This window comes from Seriola aureovittata, chromosome 17 (genome assembly GCF_021018895.1).
Source record: "Seriola aureovittata isolate HTS-2021-v1 ecotype China chromosome 17, ASM2101889v1, whole genome shotgun sequence".
NCBI lineage: Eukaryota > Metazoa > Chordata > Actinopteri > Carangiformes > Carangidae > Seriola > Seriola aureovittata.
In genome coordinates, this window is record NC_079380.1 from 466,323 (window position 1) to 493,224 (window position 26,902).

The 26,902-nt window shown below is 39.6% G+C and overlaps 1 protein-coding gene across 3 annotated transcripts in view; it reads left to right on the top strand.

The window, feature by feature from the left end:
* Positions 1-26,902, top strand: part of nbr1b (NBR1 autophagy cargo receptor b) — a 65,968-nt gene that overhangs the window by 30,246 nt on the left and 8,820 nt on the right. For all 3 annotated transcript variants that reach the window (XM_056400702.1, XM_056400703.1, XM_056400704.1), the window contains 13 exons: positions 5,196-5,321; positions 11,414-11,620; positions 12,492-12,651; positions 13,265-13,348; positions 13,531-13,716; positions 14,560-14,676; positions 16,857-16,932; positions 19,303-19,413; positions 21,325-21,495; positions 23,550-23,831; positions 25,714-25,924; positions 26,085-26,333; positions 26,663-26,754. In XM_056400702.1, coding sequence (XP_056256677.1) covers positions 5,196-5,321; positions 11,414-11,620; positions 12,492-12,651; positions 13,265-13,348; positions 13,531-13,716; positions 14,560-14,676; positions 16,857-16,932; positions 19,303-19,413; positions 21,325-21,495; positions 23,550-23,831; positions 25,714-25,924; positions 26,085-26,333; positions 26,663-26,754 — 2,072 coding nt within the window. The remainder of the gene's footprint in view (positions 1-5,195; positions 5,322-11,413; positions 11,621-12,491; positions 12,652-13,264; positions 13,349-13,530; positions 13,717-14,559; positions 14,677-16,856; positions 16,933-19,302; positions 19,414-21,324; positions 21,496-23,549; positions 23,832-25,713; positions 25,925-26,084; positions 26,334-26,662; positions 26,755-26,902) is intronic.

The window sequence follows — 26,902 nt, forward strand, 5'->3', positions numbered from 1 at the left end:
CATGAGTGCAGAGTCACATAAAGGTTCCAGCAATAGCAGCTTTTTGACTAATTATTTCCTCTTTGCTGTTCAGTCATTATAAGCTACCATCAATGAAGCCAAACACAACCTGCAAAATTATCTCTTCTTAAATACTAGTATTCTGCCCTTCAGGCATTTAGTGTGAGTTTCGGGAACCCCCTACAACATTTCTGTTTAATGGTACAGTCCTATGACGCAACTTCCTGTCTGGACAGGAAGTAGGAACAAAAACAGCACGTGGGCCACAGGAGGTTAGATTTCAGTCCCACCAGAGCACAAGGCATTTATCTGTTGCCATCCTGTTGTTGTGCCATAGAAAGCATTGCCTGTAAGTTTAAAAACCTTTGGGGGGTGCGCTCTCCAGTGCTGAACATTTCTGAGTGGTTGAGTAATCGCATTTTATTTCACCCACGATGTTTAAAAGTCCACAGGGAGCGAGCACCGAGTGAGCAAACAGATTATCCACACCGCGAAACAGGTCTGGGAGAAGGTAAAAAAACTGAAACGGGACTTAAAATTAAAAAATTAAACCACTACAACTGGAGTGGCTATGGTTGCCACCTGTCACATATAATACAGGATCATTTCGTATTTGAAAATAAAATGCTATGTCCTGTATTGAATGAATACGGGACATAATTTGTCCCATATTTTCATTCATGTTATGTCCTCAAAGTGCTGTGTATAATGTAATGTCAAGTAAAATTTTTGCATAATCTTCCCGGGACTTTAGGCCAGGTTGGAAACACAGACAACAATGGGCCACAGGAACCTTTTAGTTCCTGAATAATTCCAGGTACTTTTTGGTCGAAACGCGGTTCAAGAAATGTTGATTTCTTTTGTGATTTGCTAGTGATATTTAGCATATTTAGCATTTAGCCTTCACCTTCATTAAAGCTATATACATATATGTAGCTGTTAGAATGAATGCGCACTCAATAGGAAACTGGACTGTGTCCCCAAAATCTCCAACAAAGACAATGTCAAGCTCAGGGAGCTTGGTGATCTTTTAATGGAGCTTTGTTCTGCTAAGGAAGATGGATACCTTCCCGGGTTTAACCTGGATACTGCCCAATAGAGGAGAAATTACCCAAAGTCATCAAGATGTGTGCCATAAATGATGATCAGAGCAACCGCTCATTACTTTGGTCAGCCTTCTTTGATGCCTTTAACATCCAGAGCTCAACCTCTTACTCACTCAGAACCTGTGCTGGACAAGTTGACATATCTGGAAGAAAAGCAGAGGGCTTCAAAATCGAGTCAGTGAACGGGAAAGTCTGTCTTGATTTACCAACACTTAGAATGTACCCACATTCTTGTAAATACCGATGTCAGATGAAGCTCTTCATCTCCCCCACCTGAAGTCGGTGGCAGACCACATTCCGACGCTTGATCCAAAAGCCCAAATTCTTCTCTTACTAGGAAGGGACATTGTTAGGGTACAGAAGGTTCGACAGCAGGGCAGTGGACCACACAACGCCCCTCTCGCATAGAGGTTGGACCTAGGCTGGGTTCTGGTGGGTGATATATGCACACAAGCCAGTTGTGAGCACTTTCAGGACAAATGTGCTGGAGAATGGTAGCTCCCTGTGAGAGCTTTATGCAGCTGAAATAGAAAGTGAGTTATGGCAGGGAGCAACCAGGCGACCTGTCCGACTCTGTCAAGGGCAGCAAAGTAAGAGTCACAGAGCGCACGATTGAATGCACTTTGTTCAACTAAACAGGACAACAAGCTGGCTCCATCAATTGAGGACATGGTCTTTTTAAAAACCATGGATGAGGAAGTTTATAGAGATGAAACTAAGAGCCTTCAAGGTACTCAGGCAGTGTCTCCCCAACAACCAGGAACAAGCACCCTTGTCTTTGCGTTGCAGCTTAGAAAAGGAAGCCAGAGGTGAAAGAGCAATACACTGCCTACATGGGGAAGTTGTTGGAGAATGATCATGCTGAGCCAGCCCCTGCACTGCAAAAGGATGTGAAGTGTTTGCTGCTTTTGAAAGGAAAAGGTTGCCATCACCACTGATGTGCAACACGTTTCATTGCTTTGGTGTAAGGGAGGATCACCAAAACGTTCTGCAGTACCTATGGTATAGGGATAATCACCTGTCCAAGGACATCATCGACTACAGAATGAAGGTCCATCCTGCTGTTATGGAGGCATTTCTTTCAGAAGATCAAGCAAAGGTTCTGAGGGACCTAGACCTCAGCAAAGAGACTGCTCCTATGCAACGTAGTCTGGGACTATGTTGTGAAATAGCAACACATGTTCACCTTTTCATTGTCCTACAATGACAAACCTTTCACCCAGTGTGGTGTCCTGTCCACAGTAAATAGTGTCTTTGACCCCCTAGGCCTGGTAGCACCTTTGTCCAAGGGAGAGCTTTACTGCGGAAGCTGACTATGGACACCAGGTTATTTTTTACAGATGCAGATCTGTACAGTGCTCAGTGGAGACAAGTGTAGACCCTTGGCAACACGTTTTGGACATACTGGAGACGAGAGTACCTCCCAACCCTACAGAGCCAGCGAAAGTGGAATGTGGAATGTCCTGAAAGCACCATCAAGTTGCTTGCAACAGCATTGGTCACCTCAGCTCTCCCTAGCGCTGATGGAAAGGTGCGCAAGGTGGAAATTAAGACTACTAGTTATGGTACTCCAAAGACTTTCTTGAGACCTGTCTCATAGATTGTACTCCTGTTGCCGGGAGGAAAGGCCAAAGAGTGAAGGACTGTCTTTCATAAGTAGTGACCCTGAGAAGGGCCAGGCGAGAAGTATTCTGCCCCTCGGGCATTCATGTTCCTTAGTGTGAGTTTCGGGAAACCCCTACAGCAAATCTTGTTTAATGGTACAGTCCTATGATGCAACTTCCTGTCTGGACAGGAAGTAGCAACAAAAACATCACATGTGGGCCCTAGGAGGTTAGATTTCAGCTCCACCAGAGCACAAGGTGTTCATCTGTTGCCATCCTGTTGTTGTGCTATAGAAAGCATTGCCTGTAAGTTGAAAAAACATAAATAAGCAGTTCAACTTAGTGTATTAAGAAACATTTTGTGACAGGTAGCTGTTAGCTGTTAGCATTTGTTTGGTTGGTCTTTATTGTTTATTATTACTTTGGCTTTAGTACAGTGCTAACCATGCTTTACACTTGAATACTTACCTCTGTATAGGAATATTTTAGTGATTATACTGTATTCAGTTTCACTCCATTTTCACGTCATCATGCACCTTGAGTTGTATTAATTAGTCAGACCTAGAAAGCTACATCCTGACTCTCATATCTTTTGTGAAAAGAGCTCGGCTAGCTGTCTAATTGAGGTTTTCTACACCTTAAGGAGGACAGTATAACTGGATATGAGAAAAATGATTAACTTCTTATGTTTAGAAAACAATCCAAGTTGTTTTGGCAGCGTTGAGATGGCAGCATTTAAACCACCATGTAAAGAGAGAAAAAGTTCTGTGTGGCAAGTCAAAAGTTTGACTAGTCAAAACTGAATTACAGATATCTGCTATGACGTCACTGAAAACGACATTTGGCTCGTCACACATCTATAATGAATATGAGAGATCTGTAATTCAGTTTTAACTAGGCAGAATTAAAGTTAATGATATCGCAAACGTCATTTTGACTCGTCAGAATTGTTGTGCATGACGTTGCTCATTTGAGGCTTCCCATTGGATACTGACCCAAATGAACTGGAGGAAGAGAGAAGAGGCTTTCCATTGAATATTCGCCCAAAAAACAAATGATTTGAACAGTGTTAACAGAAGAAATGGCGGTTGCTGTTGTGGACAAGATAATTAGAAAATGCCATGAAATAGAGCAAGCTCATTATCAATGAATTTGTGGGGAACGAGAGCTTCGTTCACTTGAGAGTTGCTCTAGAAATGTACGACGTATTGAACATTTATTGTCTCCAGACACACGATGCGCTCCCGCCTACAGTAAGCCCCTACTCCTACTTGCCATAACTTCTGACATGATTATAATAATTAATCTGCAACGTCAATTCGCCTAGTCATAACTCTATTTCAAGATATCTTTAATTACATTTTGACTAGGCAGAATGAAAGTTAAAGATATCTCCAATTTGAGATATCTCTAATCAAAATTCATTTGAAGATATCTATAACTTGATAATAGATATCTACAATTAAAACTATCACTATCCATAATTCCAGTTGGAGATATCTACAATTTAATTCTGATTAGTCACAATTCAGTTCAAGATATCGTAGTCGAGATATCGTTTTGACTACGATGTCTCGTAGTCAAAACGAGACATCGTTTTGACTAGTTAATAAAATCTCAAACTGGAATTATGGATAGTCATAATTTAGTCGCAGATATCCTGATTGACGTTGTGGCTATCTACAATTGGATTAAAGATATCTGTAATGAGAAACCCCATACACATGAATGGGAAAAGTCATTTGTCCTAGGAAGACTGAAGTTGTGGATATCTGAAATGACAATTGTGGATAGGAAGAATGTCATTGTGGATATCTGAAATGTCCATTTTGACTAGGAAGAACTGAATTGCGGATATCTGCTGTAATGCATATGCAGACTAGCCATTAAATGTTAAAACGTCTTGCCATAAGTGGTGTGGTAGTTTTGGACATTGGGCATAGCCAGACTAGCTTTTTTTCTCCTGCTTCCAGTCTTCATGCTAAGCTAGAGTTATCACATCCAGCTATATGCTCAGAAAACTACTACGGTACTTTAGCATTGCTTTCCTACGACACTGTTGGACTCATGATGGACAGTTAAATAGGATAAATGTAACGTTAACACAACTGTGCAGATAATTATATCTGAGGCATCACTTACATGAGAATGGTGCTTGTGTAGTATTTAACATGTTGAAGTCTTGTCTTGTTAATGATTACCATGTGAAGGTGAAGTAAAAGGCAAAGTCAAAGCTTGACAGGAGACAGGAGGAGCATGCAGAAACTATGTTGACAGACATGTAATCTTTCCCTGATATCTCAGACATTAACCAGAACAGTCTCTGTAGATAGTGAAACTGAGGTTGCACTTAGTCATGCTGTCAGTTCTTTAGTTGGAATTTCCCTAACTGTTCTCTCTTTTTGTAACATTCTCCTGTCTCTCCTCACTCTCTGTATATCTTTTTTCCCCTCTCTCTCTTCCCTCCGTCTCTGTCTCTCATCAGTGTGTGTACTTCCTGTACTCTGTGCGAGCCCTGCAGTTTCTCTCATGATCCCAGTCACAACCTGGTGAGAGCCAGGACTCCTCTGTCCATTCCAGAACATGGATCACCTGCTCCTGACCACAGCAAGTATGACAACACAATGGTGCTACAATTACATATGTCCTGTTTTCTATATTTGTAGACATTTTTATGTCATATTTACTTTTTCTTCTGTTCTTTAACACATTAGCAATACGATTTACAGCCTGGGGTTGATAGTGACAAATTACAAACAGTGGTGGGGGAGGTATTCACACACCTTACTTAAGTAAAGTTAAGTAGGAGGGATTCTATAAATACTCCATTACAAGTAAAATTCCAGCATGTAGAGTGTCATTTGAAAAAATGTAAGGCTTATCATCTGAGTCAGCTCAGACGTCTTACCTTTTACGTTTTATTGCACTTACAGTGAAGCTCAGTGATAGTTTTCTTCAAGTCCAGTAATAGTAGTTTTCTTTGCTTCATCCGTTTCTGTGTCCGGCGCAGCCTCTGTCATGCTGTTTGCTCCGTGTGTGTGTCTGTGTGTGTCTGTGTGTGTATGTTCGCGCTATGTACCTGCAGCCCTGCTTCTACTGGAGAGCAGGCCTTTTATATGTTACCAAACTAATTGCCAGCTATATAAATGACAGCTTTACAACCCTGAACCGTGTTTAAAAACTCACTAACTCACTTGAGTGCAGTCTGATAAAGTTGAGCTTGCTTAAAGTAGTAGCTACATGTGGGAACTGAGTGCAGAGGATTGTAGAGGGGCAGGGGCCCAAATTCATAAAATGCAGTTTTTTAGCTTCATCAACATGCATCAGAATGCTGAATTGACTTAGTTAAGAATTATTAGAAATATATATATATATATTATAATAATAATAATAATAATAATAATAACTAGAAAATTCCTGGAGAAGTTTTGAATGTGCCTGCTGCTTGGTGCGTGCACGTTTTAATCTCTACAGAGGACATCATTTTGTCTTGACACTGACCTCAGTCACTGCAGTTGTCCCTCAGAAAGCCTTTTGAAGCTGTCACGACTGGCCAAAATAACCTCACACTAATGGTTTCAAACCCAAATTTGTCCCCACAACAATAGCAAGACATGTATACACACATGTACATGCCCTAACAGAAGTTGATCTCCAATAAAGTGTCCAGAGCCTCCAAAACCTTGTGCTACCAGGTTGAGACACTGTTAATATCCATATAATGATGATCGAGTTAGTTTGTCTTTTAACCTTCAAACAGCCCTTTGAAATTGTCAGGACCGTCAAAATTACCTCACAATAATGTTCTTTTTTTATCCAAAATTGTCCTCACCATTATAAAAAGACATATACACACACATGCAAAGAACCACACATCAACACGCACACACAAGTACACGCAAATACACTGTGTTGATTTATCTTAGAGTTGCTTTCATACCTGAGTTAAAAGGCTAACAATTAATGAGTTTAAATAGCCAATCAGAATCAGCTTTGCCCTTTTCTGCCCTTTTCTGCAGTAACACCTGCTCCTGAATTTGTAGTTCAGTCAGTAGGAAAGGTGGAGGGTACTCCCATCACATCCTGAAAAACCGTAAAAGATATCAGAATGAAACCAAAACTGGGGGATACAGGACCTTAAGAATCTCTACATTTTCAATTAAAAAATAGTCAATGAAAGTTGGAAATTGTGGGATTTAAATAGAGTTTGTCTGACTTTTTTTGGGGAAACATTTCAGGGATAGCAGTTAGATTTCCCAGTTAACTCTGTTTAGCGAGTGGAGCTGTGCCTAAAGTAAGACAGCAGACATCGCTGAAGATGTAATAAACATCACAATCCTCTACACTGAAGTTACAACAACACCACACCGAGCAAGTGAGAGAGAGGGAGAGAGACAGAAGCTAGTGCTAACTGCTAAGCTAAAGTAACTAGCAGATCGGAACAGCATGTAAACAACTGCTGAGTTTGTGAAAGTCGCTAAAAGGAGCAGAGAGCTCTGAGTGCTGGAGTGGAACTAGTGTAAGTTTAAATGTACAGCAGGTAGTTAGACACTGTGATGAAGAAAGTAACATTAACTGTGCTCAGACAGAGCAGCAATAAACTCTACCAGTAACAGAAACTGACTGGAGATATGACACCACACATACGTCAGCACGTCAACACGTGTCAGTGTCACTACTATTAGTGAAAAGACGTCAGTAAAGGAAATCACTGTGTAAAAATGTTCTCAGATAGAAGAACAAAGTAAGTCAGTTAAAATGTTTCTGAGGAAACATGTTACTGCGTTACATTTGAAAATGAGAATAAGAACTTTATCCATTACCTGTTCAACAAACAACAAACAGAAAAGAGATATTTTCATCTGTTTCCCCCACCAACCCCAGGTGTCTTTTACACAATAACACCGCGCTGGTAAGGATAATAACAAACTGTTAGGAAACACTACAACCAAAGCTGTCTGTAACTGATTATCTTACCTCACTATGAATCTTAAAAAGTGGCAGATTGTTGTAAACTGAGCGACTGGCTGAAACAAACCAGAACAATCAGTTCAAATGATACCTATCCCAACAGCTGGTTAATGTCTGACTTTGGGAGGATAAGCACATTAACCAGTGTTATTTTGTGATTATTATTTTTTACGGCGCACAGTAAAATCAGTCACGAACATGTGAAGGATTACCTCATGTGTTGTCTGTGCATTAGTAGACAGAACTTTTTAATATCTTTTGCGCTTGCAGCTGATAAATAATCTCATAAAATCATAAAGTCGGCTGCTGCAGTGTTTATGAAGATGTTTCCTGAATCAGGGATTATTGATCATGCCAAGATTTTTTTTTAATTTAGAGTTTCTGGAGGAAGATTAATCGTTTAGATCATCAACTATTTGATAAGATATTTGATAGATTTATTGTTAGAAAATAGTCATAAGCGGTAGCCCTAGTTCTTTGCGTGTGTGTACATGTCTTTCTATAATTGTGAGGAGAAATTTAGTTAAAAACTATTATTGTGAGGCTATTTTGGCCAGTCCTGACAACTTCAGAGAGCTTTTTGAAGGTTAAGCTTAGGTAGTTTCTAACACCACTCACACACATACATTGACATACACACAAACCATGTCCACCTTTGGATATTCACTGTATAAGTGTCTCAAAGTGGTAACACACGTTTTTTGGAGGCTCTATGGTAGACAGCTCTGCTGCCACACAACAATACACACATGCACATTGGCAGAAATACACAAGTGCACAAGTGCAGTCGCTGCCAAAACTTTCACACAACTGATTGCGATTGGCTAATTAGCCTGATTAACTCAGGGCATTTTTTACTGTTGTCCATGTTCTTCTGTTCTAGCAGGAGAAGTCACAATAGCTTTATTACAGCTCAACTTCTGTTAGTGCATGTACATGTGTGTATACATGTCTTGCTATGGTTGTGGGGACAAATGTAGGTTCAAAACCATCATTCTGAGGTCACTTTGGCCAGTTTCAAAGAGCTTTTTGAGGGATACCTGTAGTGACTGAGGTCAGAGTTAGGATAATTCTCTAAGACATGAATGAAACTCAAAATTCCGTCCTCTGTAGAGATTGAAACGTGTACACACCAAGCAGCAGGCACATTCAAATGTCTTGAGGAATTTTCTAGTTAAATATTATTGTTCTACTATTTCTGATTCATTAATATGTAAATGTAGTGTAGTAAAAGTATAAAGTAGCATGAAATAGAAATATGCGAACACAAGTAGCTCAGTTTTGTGCAAGTACTTAAATAAATGTCCTTGGTTCCATTCCACCACTAACAACAAGAAAGAAAGCTGAGTCTGCAGCCAGCCTAGCTGTTGTGTGAATCAGTTGTGCTAACTGTAAAGCAGTCGTGGTGAAGTAAATGCAAAAGTGGAAATTTACCATGTTGACTATAAACGTTTAGTACAGTAACATTTGATAATTACCACCAAGACGAGCTGTGGCTGATGTGAATTCGTTTTTTTTTTAGATGGTGGGATTGCTGAATGAAGCAATCCCACTCTATGTTGTTGTCAGGTCAAAAATGTTTCTCTTTATTAGTGTGAATCCTGAGGCATTCAACATATTATTCTTACTTCTTCCGCCTTTCTACGGTCTCTAACTACTCTTTCATACTTTTTCGTACAAAAACCATTCAACTATCAAAATATTCAGCTTGTTCTCTAGATTATTGGATGTATAAAACTTTATTCTACTATTTATAATTTTCAAAATATTAAGCTTTTCTGTGATTTTTTTGTTTTTGCCATTCAAATGAATGGAGAGAATGCTCAAATCCTTGAAAGCTTCAGCCTCTTTGAGTTTCAACTACTTCAGCATACTTTCAGCTACAGACTTCATTCAAACTTAAAATGTTCACAAGACAGGGCGTCGAGTGGCGCAGTGGGTTGAGCAGGCGCCCCATATGTAGAGGCTGAATCCCGCATCGGACGGCCCTTTACTGCATGTCATTCCCCCTCTCTCTGCCTCCCCGTTTCCTGTCTCTCTCTACTATCCTGTCCAATAAAGGCACAAAAGCCCAAAAAATATACTTAAAAAAAAAATGTTCACAAGACATTCAACTATTAAACTAATATTCAACTTTTTGATATCTTGTACAGAGAATTATCACAGTTTTAGTTTCATGCTTTTTTCAGATCATCATCATCATCATCATGGCTAGAGTGGAAGAAGCTCTACAATTTGTCTGAAAAAAAATCTGTGTTACTCGTCCTTACGGCCACATATTTCGATGTTGACGCATCATTTCTTCCTCATTAGTAGACAAATTTGTCCTGTTTCATATAAAGTGACTGCCTTAGCACAGAGACTAACAGAATTTAAACTGTCAGCCTTAAACTGATGGGAGTACAAACTGTCAAACTGTCCTATAGACTGCAATACAAATAAATTCTGGTGTTTATCAACCACTTTACTAACATTTCTGTCAAAATCTCACTATAGACTGCTCCAACACTAAATACAGACAATGATTTACACACCTCTAAACTGTTTTAACTGGAAATATGTTTCATTTCAGTTGTAATCAGGAAGCATTCGGCAGTTAATTTCAGTTTGTCACTCTGACTGACTCCACGTTACCTATATTCTAATTGGTAGATTACTTTGGAGCTACTTTTGACAAGTACATTATATCACTGCCTTTCTCAGAAAACACAAGGCTTTAGCTGATAGGATTGATAGTCTTTGATTGGCAAGTGTCAGGTTGAGAGGTGTGTCTTAGCTGAGTCCAGGTCCAGGAGTTGAGCACTGATGATCACCATGACAACCTCTGAGTGCAGATGGACAGACAGAGCTGATTCAGATCAGCCAATTAGACAAATTCTGTGATGTCTGTGGTGTTTATCAAACACTTGACTGACATTTGGCAGTTTTTATGCCGAGAGACATATTGGTTTCAGGATGTCTGTCCATCTATAAGGACAAACGTCCCATTCTGGTGTACACGATATCTAAGTAACGCCTCAACAAAACTTCTTCAAATTTGGCACAATCATTCACTTAGACTCAAGGATGAGGTTATTAGATTTTGGGGGTCAAAGGTCGATATTCAGGGGCGTGGTGACCTCAAAACACACAATTTGGCTTGACTTTGACTGGTTAGATTTTGGTGGTCAAAGGTCAAGGTCACGGTAATCTCACATTTATCCACCTTGAATATTTGTACCAAATTTTATGTCAATCTATTCAGTTGTTGTTGAGACAGTTAAATCTGAACCAAGGTGGTGGACACACTGATCACCCATCATTGCCAGCTATTCAACCATGCTGCTAGTGGGACAAAACTAAATACTAAAAATGTCATTTTTGAGTGGTTTACTACAGCAAATAACAGTTCAACTGAATTCACAGGTTGACCATGAGTGCACCAGCATGCACACTAGATTTTCAGTTATGATTTGTTTTTTGGGGTAATGCAGGTAAGTCATGAAATGAAGTGAGGCTGTGTGACTCCTATCTTACATTTCTTCCCTATATTTGTGCCCAGTAATAATACTGTACAAAATATTAGAGATCAGTATACAAAAGCTATTTTAATCTCTATTAAGAAGTGTCACCTCATACAGAGGGTTTGGCCTATACCTGGAAGACCAGTTTGGTTAGTGGTCTGTATGTGCATCTTCATGTTGCTGTCTTCGTTTTCATCACTGTCCATTGTTGTGCGGTTCCTCCCTCCAGGTTCTACAGGCGAGGGGACCGCAGTTTCCGGAAAGCTGAGAAGCAGCGGCTGAAAGCAGAGAAACGTCTGCTGAAGGCTGAGGTCAAAGAAATCCGCAAACAGCTGAGGATGGAAAGGCGGGGCATACAGTGGAGCTCCTCCCACAGAGATGGAAGCTCCTCCCCAGTCCTACTGCAGCCTCGGGCCACCCAGCACAACAGCCCAGAGTAAGGCCTTGTTCAGACCTGCATTAACATGTGTCTTCATTGATCAGTTCCCAAGTGGTCAGCTCTGAGTTCATCAGTTCACACCTGCTTTAAAATGAATCTCAGTGACCACTTGTGATCAGATCTCACTTCCCGCTTTATATCTTTATTATATGCAAATAAACAGGTTTTTGTTTTCAGCCAGTCAGACAGATGGGTCCATCATCAATGTGTGCATGTGTGTGTATGTGTGAGTGAGAGAGATAATGAAAGAGAGAGACAGAGAGAGAGAGAGAGGCACAGAGGGGTTGAGTGAATCATTGCTCTGCTCACAGCTCTGTGAGAAATGAAATAAGGTTTTATCCATTTAAAATAATAGGGGATGTAAATGAGTTGTTGGTCCTTCAATGTGGCACATGACACATTTACATTCACACTGTTTAAATAATGTGGCCATATGTGGTCCAGACCACCTCTGAATGAGGTCTGAGTAATCGGATCTCAAATGTGTCCTCAGTGCATCTTGGGTACGTTCACACCTGAACTTAGAGCTGACCACTTGTGACCAGATCACCTGTGACAGATGTTAATACCAGATGTGAGCAGGACTGAATAGGACTGAACAGGTCTGGCTCCCTATTAGTTAGATTGGAGGCCATTGATTCCCACCCAAAGGTGCTTGTACCCCAGGGTGTAGTTCTGCAGTCAACAGGAGTGAAGTAACTCAAGAAAAACAAAAACAAAATTATATCCTTATACAGGGTTAGCTATAACACTTGCACACCAAAAGGTAGATAAATGGTTAAATACTGTACATAGCAAATATTAAAAAGGTTGTTAAAAGAACAACTCAAGATGGATGCAGGACAAATGGACTTTATTTCTTACCCAGGCGTCCAAAACGTCCTTGTCCCCTGGTGGTTCCAGCCATGACGGCTGCATTTCTGGACGAGAACCTTCCTGATGGAACCCGATTGCGTCCTGGGACCAAGTTTATTAAGTACTGGAAAATGAGGAATACTGGAAGTACTAGCTGGAGCGCTGATACTAAGGTAAAGACCTCTATGCTAGCCATCTGCTCTTTTCTCATGGGTTCACTCAAATAAAAAGTGCTGTTCTATTCTTAGTGTGTCGAGTAGACCTCATGGCAAACTGCTAGTTGGATTAAGAAATATCTGTTCTGGCTTGATTGTGCCACAAGAGGAAATCTCATGGAGTGTCCAAGATGTAAAGAGATCATCCTCTGAGAAGCATGAATAGGTTAAATTGAGATTATACAAGAGTGGCTATTAGATTTTAAACCTTTTGAGAATATAGAGAAATTTTGACCACAGTGACACTAGCGCCATCAAAAGAATTGAGTCATCCATTCATCAAAGCCATCTGCCCAATGTCTGTAGCCTGCTGGATTTCTAAGATTATTAATGCAGTGCTAAAAATGTCTTTAGAATTTCTTTAACCAGTGGCACCTTAAAATCTTGTCCATGAAAATCACAAACAGGAAAACACTGGTGGTGATCCCCTGACTTTTTGTGTTGTGCTATTAGCAGGAAAAAAACTTTTCCTTTTCCAACGTAAAGGTAAATATTGTCGGATATAGATTGTAGATAAATAAATCCCCACAGATACGTGAGCATCATATTGTGCTTTGTTTGCTTCCTTCAGCTGAAATTCATGTGGGGAAACTTGGCGGTGGGATCTGGGGACCGTTGGAGAGAAGTGTCTGTTCCCTTCCTTCAGCCAGGACAGGTGAGAGGGCAACATGGGGGAAGTTTTCATTTTCGCCTATCTTTAGAAAAATATGCTGAATTTGTCACCTAGATCATACTGAATCACAAGCATATGGTCAGCACAGCACATCACTGTTGTGATATTTGCACTGTATTGCACAAGATATTACTGCTTTCTTGTGATATTGATGTTGTTTCTAGGTTGGTATAGTGAGCATAGCTCTGTGTGCACCTGCCTTGGAGGGCTCCTACACCTCCCACTGGCGTCTGGCCCATGCTGGAGAGCAGTTTGGCCCGAGGGTGTGGTGCAGCATCGTGGTTGACCCTCTGGCCCCTGCGCCGATGCTGGCTGATGGGATACTGGTGTCACCCTGTGTCACGCCACAGGTAGATAAATGGGTGGATGGAAAAACAGGAAACCACTGGAAATTAAACAGTGCCAAAAATTAAATAAATATTTGTATAAACTGAAATCAGGGCTTAAAGTATTCCGACCCCATACTGGATCTCCAGCGTAATGTTGTGAGAATAAATAAATAAAATTAGAAGTCAGTAAACTTGGGAATTTGTTGTGGATGTGGTTTTTCAAGTTCAAGATAATAAAGTTCACCTACCTGTCTTGGCAACACTGGCAATGTAGCATCCTCTAGGAAGATACTCTATGCACCAGTGATAAGAAAGTGCTCTCTTGTCATGAATTGGACCCTGGTCATTACGCTGCTGGCCGCGCACATGACCGGGACCGACAGTTATGATTGACACCATGTCTGCGATCAAACATACGTGTGTGCACTTGAACATGATCTGTCCTTCACAATTTCTTTTTTTACAACCCAAAATGAATGAAGAAAATAAGTGATAGTGGCCTTCTTGATTTCACTTTAAACTTCAGTTTACCAGTTCTTTAAGCAATGTAAATGTTACTGTATTTATTTATATCCCATTATTATCTGTTTTTCAGAAGGAAACACTTAAAAGTTGCTATAGTATTGCAGAATTGGTTACAGCTGTCTCTTACATTGCAGATATTTTTTATAGAGATTAGAGCAAAATGGTGTAAAACGCATATTGTATAGTACACACCCCCCCACCCCACCCCACCCCAACCACCACCAAACAACATTTAAGCCCTGTAACATACACACAGATAGATAAATGTATATACATGCACAGAGACATACTGTAGATATGGGTGTGTATGTGACTGAAATGATTTGTCTTTATCTGCAGGGTAAGAACCCACTGGCAAAGGATGGAAAAGCCTGTGTAGGTTCTAGGGAACAAGCTTTAATGTCCGTGGACCAAGAAGAGTACTACATTCCCTCTGTAGACCTGCTCACTGCACAGGTAATGAAAGCTGAAATCATTACACTGCTGTACACTAAACCAGCTAATGTTTATTTCTACGGATGCACCAATCCAAGTTTTTCTCCCCTATACCGATTCTAATACCTGAATAGGTATTGACCACTACCAAGTACTGAACAGATACCAGTGCTCTTTTTTCCATAATGTAAAATCTAATCTATAAATCTCTGTGTGGAAATGATTAAGATCTGAGTAAATCAAAATGAGGGTGTAACATCAGATTGCATTTTAAGTATAAGTGAAGATGATCATACACCATGTGTTTTAGGCTTGTGCAAATGTGATATATTTTTTATTAGTTTTATGAAATTGCATCATTACAATGCATCAACCTCAGGACAGACATGCTATCACATTCTTGTGTAATCCATGTAACATTACTGCTGTTGTGTTCAGTTACAGACCTGACAAACACTGCTTAGCTGCTATGTGTGTCCACATGACAGACGAGACAAGCATCACTGTTTCTACATCTTTTGACCCAAACATTTCAATTGTGCGTGGCTATGTGTTTGTCCTTATCAGTGTATTCTTTTTTTAACTGCAGTTGCCAACAATTCATTATTAATAACAAGAAACCATCTAGCGAAAGGCAAAAAGGCCTGTATTCTGATAGTCACCTGTATTCTAACTCAGCCTTCATTTTTATCTCACCTGCTCACCTATAAAGTCTCTGACTGCATCCTGCACTGTTGTGATGCTATTGTGATGATAAAATGTGGTACAGGTGTTTATATTTATATGTCTGTCCACAGTCCTATAAACCTGCCAGAGGACTGTGTTCAGAGGCTGCTCAGCCACGCTGTTGTGGCTGGTATTCATTTAATCCCAGCCCATCTTTCCTGAGCTGTTATCCTTTATTAAGCTGTTAAATACGTAATAAAATATATTCCATCCATGCAAAGTTTCAAACCGATCTCCTGACAAGTCTATCACTACCTACTGCTGCATATGAAGTATTTTGGCAACATTAGTTAGTCAAAAAAGTCAAAGCTGACACTTTTGGATTCAAAGTAAAGACGTCGAAATTCCAGTAACACTTATAGTAAACAAAAGAACTTTTATCTGACCGACACGTTGAAGGCCACAAGTCGAAACGTGTTTGTCAAAAGTTATTCTACTTACTACAAGTGTTGCTGGAGTTTTGACCTCTTTGAACTTTTTCCTTTCTCCATGCAAATTGGAAGTAGTTGAAGTTGTGCCAGAAGCCTTATTTTATTTCTACACGGTTTCAAAGTAAAGGCCAACCATTTTGCCTTCACATTGAAGTGAATTTATGGTGAAGCACATGCAGAAAGTGGCAAAATAACATTAATACAGGGTCCGCAATGAGTAACAGATAATAAAGGATATTTTTACTAAACCACATCAAAGTGCCAAATGAAATCTTTACATGTGTGGTAATCAGTAAAGTCAGTAGTGTGTGGTGTGCATGAGTGAGGGATGTTGGTGCAGGTGTGTGAGGTGCAGAAGAAAACATAAGGAATAAACTACGGCAGCATAACCAAAGCCAAGATGTGGTGTGCAGAGAGTGGTTAGTTTTATATCCTAGAACACAGCTGGCGCCACAGGTGTTCCTGATCTACCAATCAGCTACCTGACAGACAGATTAGTAGGGGGCAACCAAACTAAGGGGACCCCAGGGGTCATCGCACCTTGTTAATAATAATTTTATCTCTTGTTATATGCTGAATATTATCAAAAAATACATTATACATATCAAAAGCCCTTTCTTTTTCTTTCCTGAAAACATCATAATTCTAAAGATTCATCTTGAATTTCTTTCTCACTTTTTATGATTAATTGAAAAACCATTTAGTCTATGATTGAGTGAAAAATGGAGTACAAGTTGACGCCTTCAAACATCTTTTTTTGTCTAACCAACAGTCCTCAACCAGAAGATATTCAGTTTACAGTATAAAATAGAGATACATCGTCAAACTGGAGAAGCTGAAACCACAAAATGTTTTTCCTTGTTTCTTGATAACTTACTTCAACTTGTTCTCCAGTGATTAACTCTGCATTTCTCTAAAGTCTGGGAACTCTTGAGAAACAGGAAAAAAAAGTGGCATGTACCAAACCCCAGAAACACTACCAGCTACATTTCCAATAATGCAACTGTAAAGCATGTTTAGTGCTCTGTTGTTTTTATCCGTCAGGATCTTCTGTCTTTCGAGCTGCTGGACATCAACATCGTCCAAGAGTTGGAGAGTGTCCCAAACAACACCCCTGCTGGTAAGAAGAATTGTAGTGGTGCCAGTTGTTGGTGAGTGTGTTGAACATGGACATGAGTGTCCCAGGCTCATATGCAGGATAAGATGTTAAAATGGCTCACAGAGAAATCTGGTTATGCATATTCCCCTACACATGATACATACTGACTACTGCACCTGTGATGTTTATAGTCTTGTAACCGTTAAGCTTAGATTCATTTGACTGTGACTGTTGACCTGATTCGATCGAAAACAATCCATGACCCCATTGCTCTAAAAGTGACATTATACTTTCTCTGATGCCATTGTTTGTGTTTCTTTTCCATCAGTTGGTAGAAGCCACGCCTATGCAGGTAGTCAGCAGCATTCAGAGACCTCCATGAGATGTTAACAGCAGGATCCTATTTCTGTCAGAATACTCCAGCTAACATATTCGGGTATATCAAAACCGGGTTAAGGGCTTGTCCTCAGGTCTGTACTACAAAGCAGGATTTGAGGTTATCGAGGTAACTTCAGGTTTAACTCTGGGTTTTCAGTCCTACGACGGTGGTTCACTTATTAGCAGGGTAAATCACCGTGGTAACTTATGCTGAACTCCTTATCTGCTCCGGTGCAGGTTAACTTCAGAGGATCAGATCAAAACCTGTCAACAGCCAAACAACTGACCAATCAAATCACTGGAAAAACTGAGTCATCATTCCTACAGGATCCTTACAGGGACAAAAGAGTTTACAATAAAGTGTTCAATAATAACGAGCAGTAGATATTTATATAAACCAGTGGAATCGTTTTTCTGCTTGAGTGTTTCCATGGGTCCACTATGATTTTAAAACAAAGCTTCAAAAAAAGGCACAGAGAGTTTATCACACCAAATAAATATATCATAACTAGTCTAGCTTCATTTGAACTGAACACAGATTCTTTAATCCGACAGGATTCCTGACAGTGATGAAGCTTTTACTCTCTTCTTCATCACTGCAGCTCAGAACAACATGAGGAGAAATAAAAACAATGATCCACACACTGTTCAATATTAATCCATTGTCCATGATTAGAAATGAAAATTTCAGTCAGACTGACTCATCAGACATCAACTACTTCTCTGTTCCTTTCTTTCACTCCTCTCTGCAGCAGAAACAGTCAGTTTGTTCATCATCAGACAAAAGAGAAAAATACTCATTAAAAAACTTAATAATAATTCATGCACTTACAATATATCCTTAGTCAGATGTTTATAGAAATTATATTTAGACATAATAATAATAATATGTTTTTTTATTCTAGTCATGTGATCATATTGTTTACACTTCATCTTGTGGAATATCACTTTTGGACGTGATCATAACGGAACATACCAGCAGGTATCAGTGTTTGTTCTCATATCATATTAAGTACTTAATTCTTGGTTCTGATGATGTTCCTTATAATTAACAACTCTGCCTCTTTCTCATGAAAGCGCTTGTAAATGGACAGGTTCAAACTGAGTGAAATGACCCGGAAGTATCTGAGCAGCAGCCATGATCAGAGTTGGTTGATAAGGAAATGAGCTTCAATGCTTCCTATCTTATCTCCTTTAGTATAGGAAACACTGGACCTTCCTTTATGAAAGGAAAGGAGAAATACTTTCCCACAATTCCTTGCTACAGCAACATTTAAGGGACATACCATTGCAGTTTCACCACAGCAGACCCACATACATGAAGAAACATCACAGCAGCTGTTTTATGCTTATGACAAAATCCAGAACTGATGGAAATCTTTGTCTGATCTACTGAAGCCCAAATCCATAAATATAGATTTATTATCTTTACTTCCAGTCAGCAGTCATCATGAAGAACAAGCTTATTGAATTTATAGTTAACAATATTGTCATCATAACAAAATACTATAGTCTATACATAAATGTTGTTTCACTAAATCCCCTCCCATTGTGTAAAGCACTAAAACTGAATTTTCTCTACTTAACAAATGTATAGAAATGTTAAAAGCACCTATGACAGGAAACAAAACTTGTGTCTGAATTTAATTTATTCTTGTCCCTTGCTCAACTCCTTGTTTCTATGCTGCTCAACTTTCTTTACTTATATTTTCCTTTCATATCATCTTATTTCAACATTTCAGTCCAGTTTGATTTGTTTTTATGGTTAGGTGTTATAAATAAGTAAAAAAAGTGCAGTCAGATTCTATCTGCACCGCGATTGTCTTTTAAGTCCCTAAGAATTATCCTTCACATCTTTTCTTGACACCTTTTCTTGACCTTGACCTTTTCTTGATCTTTTCATGATGTTTTCCATTAAGGTTGCAGAGAAGATGTTAGAGAGGAGATTGCTTTGTTTTTTCGACTTCAGCCTTGAGGTCAATAAATTTTCCGTTTGTCTTTTCCCCCATTCAGACATGACTCCCTGTATGTCCCCTCTTCCTCAAAATGGCCACCTGCAGCACAAGAGCAGTCCCTCTTTGGGTCTGATCCAGGAAGAGACAGAAGTCATCAATAGTATCATGGGTAATGGAGTTTCCCATCCCTACTTTTTTAAAGTTCTTTGTAGAGATTTGTTGATACTGTAGCATCCCAGGAGCAGGTGTGTGGGAAAGCCTCCCAGCATGCTCTGAGGCAACAGATTGGTGTGTTTGTGTTTGTTTGTGCTCCTGCAGAGGGACAACTGTTCCTGTATTTGTACAGTGTTCTATGCGGTTACACCAAGAGTGATGTGTGGGGACAGTTAGTCAAGATCCTCCTGCCTCACAAATCCAGGGTCTGATTGAACGATGCTGTGTCTGTAACCAACCCACAGATATACTCTGCAATGTCAAATTGTTTTGTAGCTGAGGACCCAGGATTGACAAAGTAGTAAATCAAATAGTTCCAAAAAAGAAAGGGTGCCACTTTACAATAAGTCTACACTTATAAAGAATTTATGAGTGGTTTATAACTAGTTTATTAATTAGCTTGTTAACACTTTATAAATCATTTATACGTTTTTATAACACATTAGATATAAATGGCAACAATGACCTGTTGCTTGCCAAATAGTGAGCCCACATGTATCTGTACTGTTCAGCCTCATATCTCATTAGTTACTGAGCTTTCTTTGTTTTTCTCCACCATCAAGTGTTTGTACCTGCTGCTTCTTCACATATTTGTATAAATTATGATTCATATATATTATAATTCATGCTATCAGATTGTTTTACACAGTGGATATTAAAATGGAGATGCTTTTTTCTGGTTTATATCTTCTTTAGGACTTTAGCATTTCAGGTAGTTACAAACATGTATGAATCATAAAAGAAGCCTTATTATAAAATGTAAAATACATCATAATTTATTAATCAGTTACAATGAGGCTCCTTTCACCAGTTATAAATGGTAATAACTCATCAGTAAGAATAATGAATAGTAAGCCTTAACTTGATGTTGCCAAATAGTGAAGCTGCATCAATATATGAAAACTGTGTTATAACTTGTTTATAACTGTTTGTTTATTATTTATGAAGCGTTAACAACCGAATTAATTACTTAATTATAAACCATGTATAAATCCTCTATAAGGGTAGTCTTATTGTAAAGTGGTACCAAAGAAAGAGATAAATATACCGTGTGTAGAGATGTGTAAAATGTGATGGTCACATAAGGAACCAACGTATAGAATAGACAAAAGCAGAGTACCAGATCACACATATTTATATAGTTTTTAATTTGGTAATAAAAGAGTCGATCATTAATGAATGTCATTAATGGATCCCCGGGATCTCCTACATGGATCCACAATTAATCAGTGATGCATAGAAATAAGATGAAATAAAAGCATTAACTCCAGCATCTTGGTCTGAAACACTTTATTGTCAATTAGTTCAGCTCACACAGTCGACAGTAGATCTGCTTTGTTTCCATGTCACTTGGGTGTTTTACCTGTGATCATGTGACCACTGGTCAGGTGTGTGGGAACAGCAGGTTTATTCCTCATCAGCATTCAGAATAGAATGGTCATCTCTTGTGGACACACAGATGCTCTGTCCGAAAAGACAGCATCACATTAATGTGATGATTTTTACCGGCAATAAAACACATAAAAAAATAATAGTTAACTTAATAAAACCATGGCGAATTTTATATAAAACAAATAATATTCAGCCTGACCAAGCCAACTCAATTTATATGTACTTTTCAAGTTCATAAACATTATTTTGTCCACAACCACTCAAAGACTCATTACCTTATGGCAAATCTTCCATCACTTTGAGGATTACCCATAATCCTTTTCCATTACTCCTTTGCTTTGTGTTGCAGGAACAGGTTTACGACAGTAGATGGCAAAGATGTCCCATTTAGCAGGATTTAACCTGAACCTTTTTTTAACTGATGTTACAATTATACCTGTGTGTCAGCATTTGTTGTCTTGTTACTGGTCCTCAGAGGTCCCCCATGGGACAGTCTCTGAAGCTGAAGGGGGTGGAGTCCCAGCTCAGGAGGAAGGGGAGGATGACATCAGTGGGACTCACTTTGTTTGTGAGACTGTGATTCGCTCAATGACCCTGGAGGAGGCCCCTGACCACGCCCCTCTGAGAGGGCCCCGCCCGGGGACAGGTAAAGGAAGTCTTTTATTGATGTCCCTTACTTGTAAGTCGCTTTGGATAAAAGCATAGGAAGTTCTGGAGACATGTCACTGGTCTGAAGCTGTCTTTTAAATGCTGCTGGTTTTTATATTGTCATCAAATTTGATTCTAGGACTTTTATTTCCCAGCAAACATGAGGAAGCGGCAGAATTAGATTTTTAGAGGAAAATATAAGTAAAAAAAAAACCCACAATATATGTAATGTCATTAAAATAACAGTATGTTGGGGCGTTGGGTGGCGCCGTGGGTTGAGCAGGCGCCCCATATGTAGAGGCTACAGTCCTCGCTGCAGTCGGCCCCGGTTCGAATCCAGCATCGGACGGCCCTTTACTGCATGGCTTTTCCCCCTTCTCTGCCTCCCCATTTCCTGTCTCTCTCTACTGTGCTATCATAAAGGCATTAAAATCCCCCCCCAAAAAAATAAGAGTATGTAAAGTAATAATCTAAAAACTGGTCGTTTTAAAACCAGGGTGCAGTCATACTACATATCATGGTGCTGGTAGTCTTCCAAACCTGGACATTTCAGTCGGCCAGCAACTCATGGAATTTGTTATGGGATTAATGTTGAAAATATGAACTCACTGGGTGGTAGATGATATTCTTATCAACTTTTTCAACCGCACAAACTAACGTTTATTCATCATCACAGCTTTTGCTCACAAACTGCACAAACAAACTCAGTTTGAGCAATGCACTCCAGTGGCACTCCAGCTCACCAAAACTCACTGAAGTTCATTCGTAAAGAGGCTATTACCTACAAGAGAGCAACAATATTCCCACAGTGCTTTGCTTCCTCAGACCCTCTAGCTGGCAGGATTATTACTGTTTGAGCGACTCCCTCCCTCTTAGAGGTGAGATGTGATTTAGTTGTGTTTACATGGTCTTCTATAAAAGAATTATAGAGAGCTCTCTGATATGTTTTTTCCTGAACTAGTCAGAGCACGAAGAGTAGGAAATGGGAATATTTTTTTCTGTGCTTGATTTTTTTTCTTAAATTTCTTACAAATTATAGTGGTGTTGAGAAAGTTAAATTTTGACTTGTATAGATTTTTAAGTTGCACTAATCAATAATTTTACATTAATAATGACTCAAATTATTTTGTGTAATGACTGTTTGAGAGCTATCGCTTGTTCAGCTCATTGTTTTGGTTTTACAGCCTGTAACTTGACTGTTTTGATTTACTGTCACTCTTATCAACCTGGTTTCCAGCAGCAGCTGTGTATGATAAATTCACTGTGGTGTACCTGCTCAGCTCCAAACTGTCATCACACACAGTAAGTGAGTGAACTAGTTTACATTTAGCACCTGAGAAGCTGGATATTTCCCTGGAGTTAATGGGGAGGAGCTAAAAGGAGTAGATATTAGGATATATTGGACACATGAATGCTGAAGTTGCGCTGTGTCCCCATACAATATGCAGTGAGGAGAAGTTAAATGATATTTTTCAGAGGCAGAGACAGTTCCGCACAAGCTAACTAGAGATATTCTGATGAAGATGATAAAGAGGAAGGCCAACTGGATGTAAACTAACACAAACAGTCCATTTTACCAGAGATGGGCGACATCCATTAAAGTTAATACAGAATGTGTTGTTCAGCAGCAATGTGCTTTTCTTTCACACCAACAGCTCTCTCTGTTAAAGAGCTGTTGTTTATCCACATGCAATGTCCCGACTAACATTTCCTACCATCTTGTGTGTTTGTATGTTCAACATTCTTCCCATGATACATTTTATTGTATGAATACCTGATGTGCTGGACTGAAACATCTGTCACTAATTAGTATGAAGTACTTGTGGTGGTAAAAACTAGGACTGGCCAGACATGTGAGCAAATGCAGCTCATGAAATATGTCAATGATTCAAAGCTGTTGTGACACAGTCGGTTGATATACCTCGTACTCACTACTACAGTGTGCCAAATCTTCTTTACTTCTACATTGATATTTCAGATTGGATTTCTTTGCCTCAGTCTGAGTGTGAAAGAGAAAAGTATAACAGTACATCATCCTCCTTTTGCTCTTAGTGGTGTGTCCAGCTGCTCAGGGCAGCTCCTCCTCCTGTGTGAAGAGTAAAACAATGAAAGGAGAGGAGACCCCAGACAGTAACCCTGGCAGATCCAACAACACCCTGAAACCACCAGCTACACTGAAGGCTTCCCTCCCCTCCCCACTGAAAGCCTCCCTGCCTGCTCCCATGTCTGTGGCTCAGACCCCAGGGCCTGGTCCCAGCTCAGCACCCAGCTCAGCACCCACCCTGCTCCACGCTTCAGCTGGTGCCTCCACACTTCAGGAGAACACAGCCACAGGTGACGGCCGCAGATAGAGTGGTTGAGTTGCTGACATGAGATTAGATTTGACCTCACATTTCACACCACGTTTCCTGATGTTTGAATCCTGTGCAGAGATGCTGCTCTGCTAATAAACAGTAACAATAAAACTGCTTCTATTTAGGTAGGTAATTACCTCAAGTCAATACATTGAATGATAAATTACAGACATAAAAAAACAGAAATAGAATCAGAAATTATTTCATTTAAAGATTTTAGCTTCACACCAATGACTCATGACTTCACTTGGACTTCAGTATTTTGACATGTGATAAAGATTAAAACTGTGTAGCGAATCAGCTGTTCAAACTGTGTTTGTACGTGTACACCAACAAATAATCACATTAAGATACTCAACGATGTAGTTTCTAGTTTCTATTTTTTGCTGGTTTAACCTTCTCAAGCAGCAGGTTATATAAGCTGTAGCTGATTAAGGTTAATAGTGTAAGTAAAACTCACTGTTCTCTAGTTAATATTCACTCTGTAACACCACTTTAATATCATTAGTCTACTGTTTGTTTTGTACAGTGGTGACTCGTCTCTACTGAATATGTCAGTGTTGAATTATTCCAGTTAAACTTCATTGTATGCATTGATCAGCTGGATAGTTCTGAAACAGGACTTCCAGTATTTACAACTAGCAAATAAAAATAAAATTATAAGGTGTGTCAAATAATCTACAATGGTTTTTTGATTAGTGAGATACATATTCAATCTGCTGCTCACCTCATTTTCAGTCTGCTACTCAAAGCTTCAGTGTTTCTGCTCGATTCAGTCTTTTAGTTTTACTCATTAACTTCTGTTGCAGCAAACATTATTCCTGAGAGATTGATGAAAAAGTGGAAACATGCTGTATCTCACACTGTTAAGGAAAATGATCAAAAAGTATAATAATATAATGGGTTCTTCCCTGGCACATGCTCCATCCCCCCATCAAATTTGCAAATCGGTTTAGTATTTTTCATGTAATCCTGTTGACCATCAAACAAACAAACAAACAAACATGGGTGAAAACATAACCTTCTTGGTTGAGGTAATCAGTATTTTTTTGACTTGAAAAGGAACATTTTAACTTCTTGGGAATGACACACTTTGTGTTTCTTTCCAAGACTTAGATCAGGAGAAATCTCATTTATTAACACATGCTATCTGGATGATTTAATCTGTACAAACACAGAAATGTAAAAACAAGAAACTGTGGTCTTTATTTATATACTGGAACTATTTGTTGACAAACTACATCAGGGAGCAGTGTTTTGCATGAGGTCCAGCGATGTTGTCAGGTTTACAACCACTGTGCCTGTACACAGGCCAAAACCAAAAGCTGTGTTCACTGACTGGCAGCCTGCACTGTGTCCAGAGACACTCCACAGAGGTGCTCTGAGATAAACTCTTCCTCATCAAGAAATTGTTCTTGCATGTAAATTTTAATTTCTGCTCATGTATGGGTTAAACAAACGAACAAGATGCTTTAACTTGTTGATGAGTGAACATCAAAGGTGTTGGTCAGTGTATTTGTGAACTTTAAACAGAGGCAGGCTAGCTGTTTCCCCTGCTTCTAGTCTTTATGCTAAGCTAGGTTAACCACATCCGCAATTCAGCTCTTAACAGACATGAAATCGATGTTGATCTCATTCTTAGTAAATAAAAAAAAGTGAATAAACATCTTCCTCAAAATGTTATTGAATTAATCTGAATGGCTCACAGTCCAGTCCATGTGTTCTGACTAAAACAGCCAATCTTGTACTTATTTAAAAGGTCTTTTTTTGGCATTTTAAACATTTTATAGCAATATTCTCCCCTATATTGTCATCCCCCATATTGTCAGTGAATACGCTTCATTGTCTTGACCCCATTACAGATGAGGCTGAAGAGTCCCACATGAAGAGCATCTGTGTGGAGTCCAGGGTGAAGGAGAGAGAGAAGGAGCCAGAGGACGAGAAGGAGAAAGAGGGAGAGGACAAGAGAGAGGGGACAAGAAGTCGCTCTTCCTCCACCTCTTCAGAGGATTACATCATAATCCTCCCTGACTGCTTTGACACCAGTCGGCCACTGGGGGAGTCCATGTACAGGTATGTGTCATGGGAATTTGTGGTGCCTGTAAAAACTAGTTACATTTACAATAAACATACACAACTGTGGCTTTTATTTCATTTAAAAATGAGGTAAGAGAATCCATCCTCTGGATGGCGGATGTTTCCTTCCCTTTAATCTCCTCTCATCCTGTTGCAGCTCTGCTCTGTCCCAGCCTGGTGACATCCCCGTCAAGACCACCACAGACCCAGATCCTTCATCTTCTGACCCCCCAGTCAGTACTGTGGAGGGGGAGCTAGGTGATGCGAATGAAGCCACTGCAGCTCCAGGGACAGAGTTGTCGGGTACCAGTAGTGCCAATGACATGCTGTGTACATCTCAGACATTGGATGATGAGCCGCTCACACCTGAAGTGGTGGCACCACCTAAAGCCATTTTCACACCAAGGTCGGTATGAATGGTGAGGTACAGACAGTCTGATATTCAAGACAGGCCCTTTATATCTAACTCTGTTATATCAGTTGATTGTATCAGCCTCTAAGCTTTCTGACCAGCTCTCATTTCACTGTTGATTTCAACCACCACTTCCTCCATGTTTACCTGTCGTCTGGATACATTCAGTCAGATGTCCATTTCCACAGCACTAATTCCAACAGTACAGCAACAGTCATGTCATACTCATCACTCTGCTCTTCTCACCTTCCTTTTTTTTTCATTTAGTGTTTGTTGCACTAGTTGTAAATGATTGAAAATGTGTTGCTCTTGACTTTGTACAGTCCAGAGAGCAGTGGAGAAACAGATGTTGATGCTGCTGCTGCTGCTGCTGGGGAAGGAACAGAGGGCTCTGAACTATACCAAAATGAGTACGGTAAGCACATCAACAACACTTAGGACACTCTTATACATCCAGCACAAAGTGGCACCAAGTGTGACACAAGTGTCTTTGCTAGGTTCAAACTGATGCAAAAGTCATTTTCCCATCCAGCGCCCATGTTGTTTAAAAAATGAATACACTC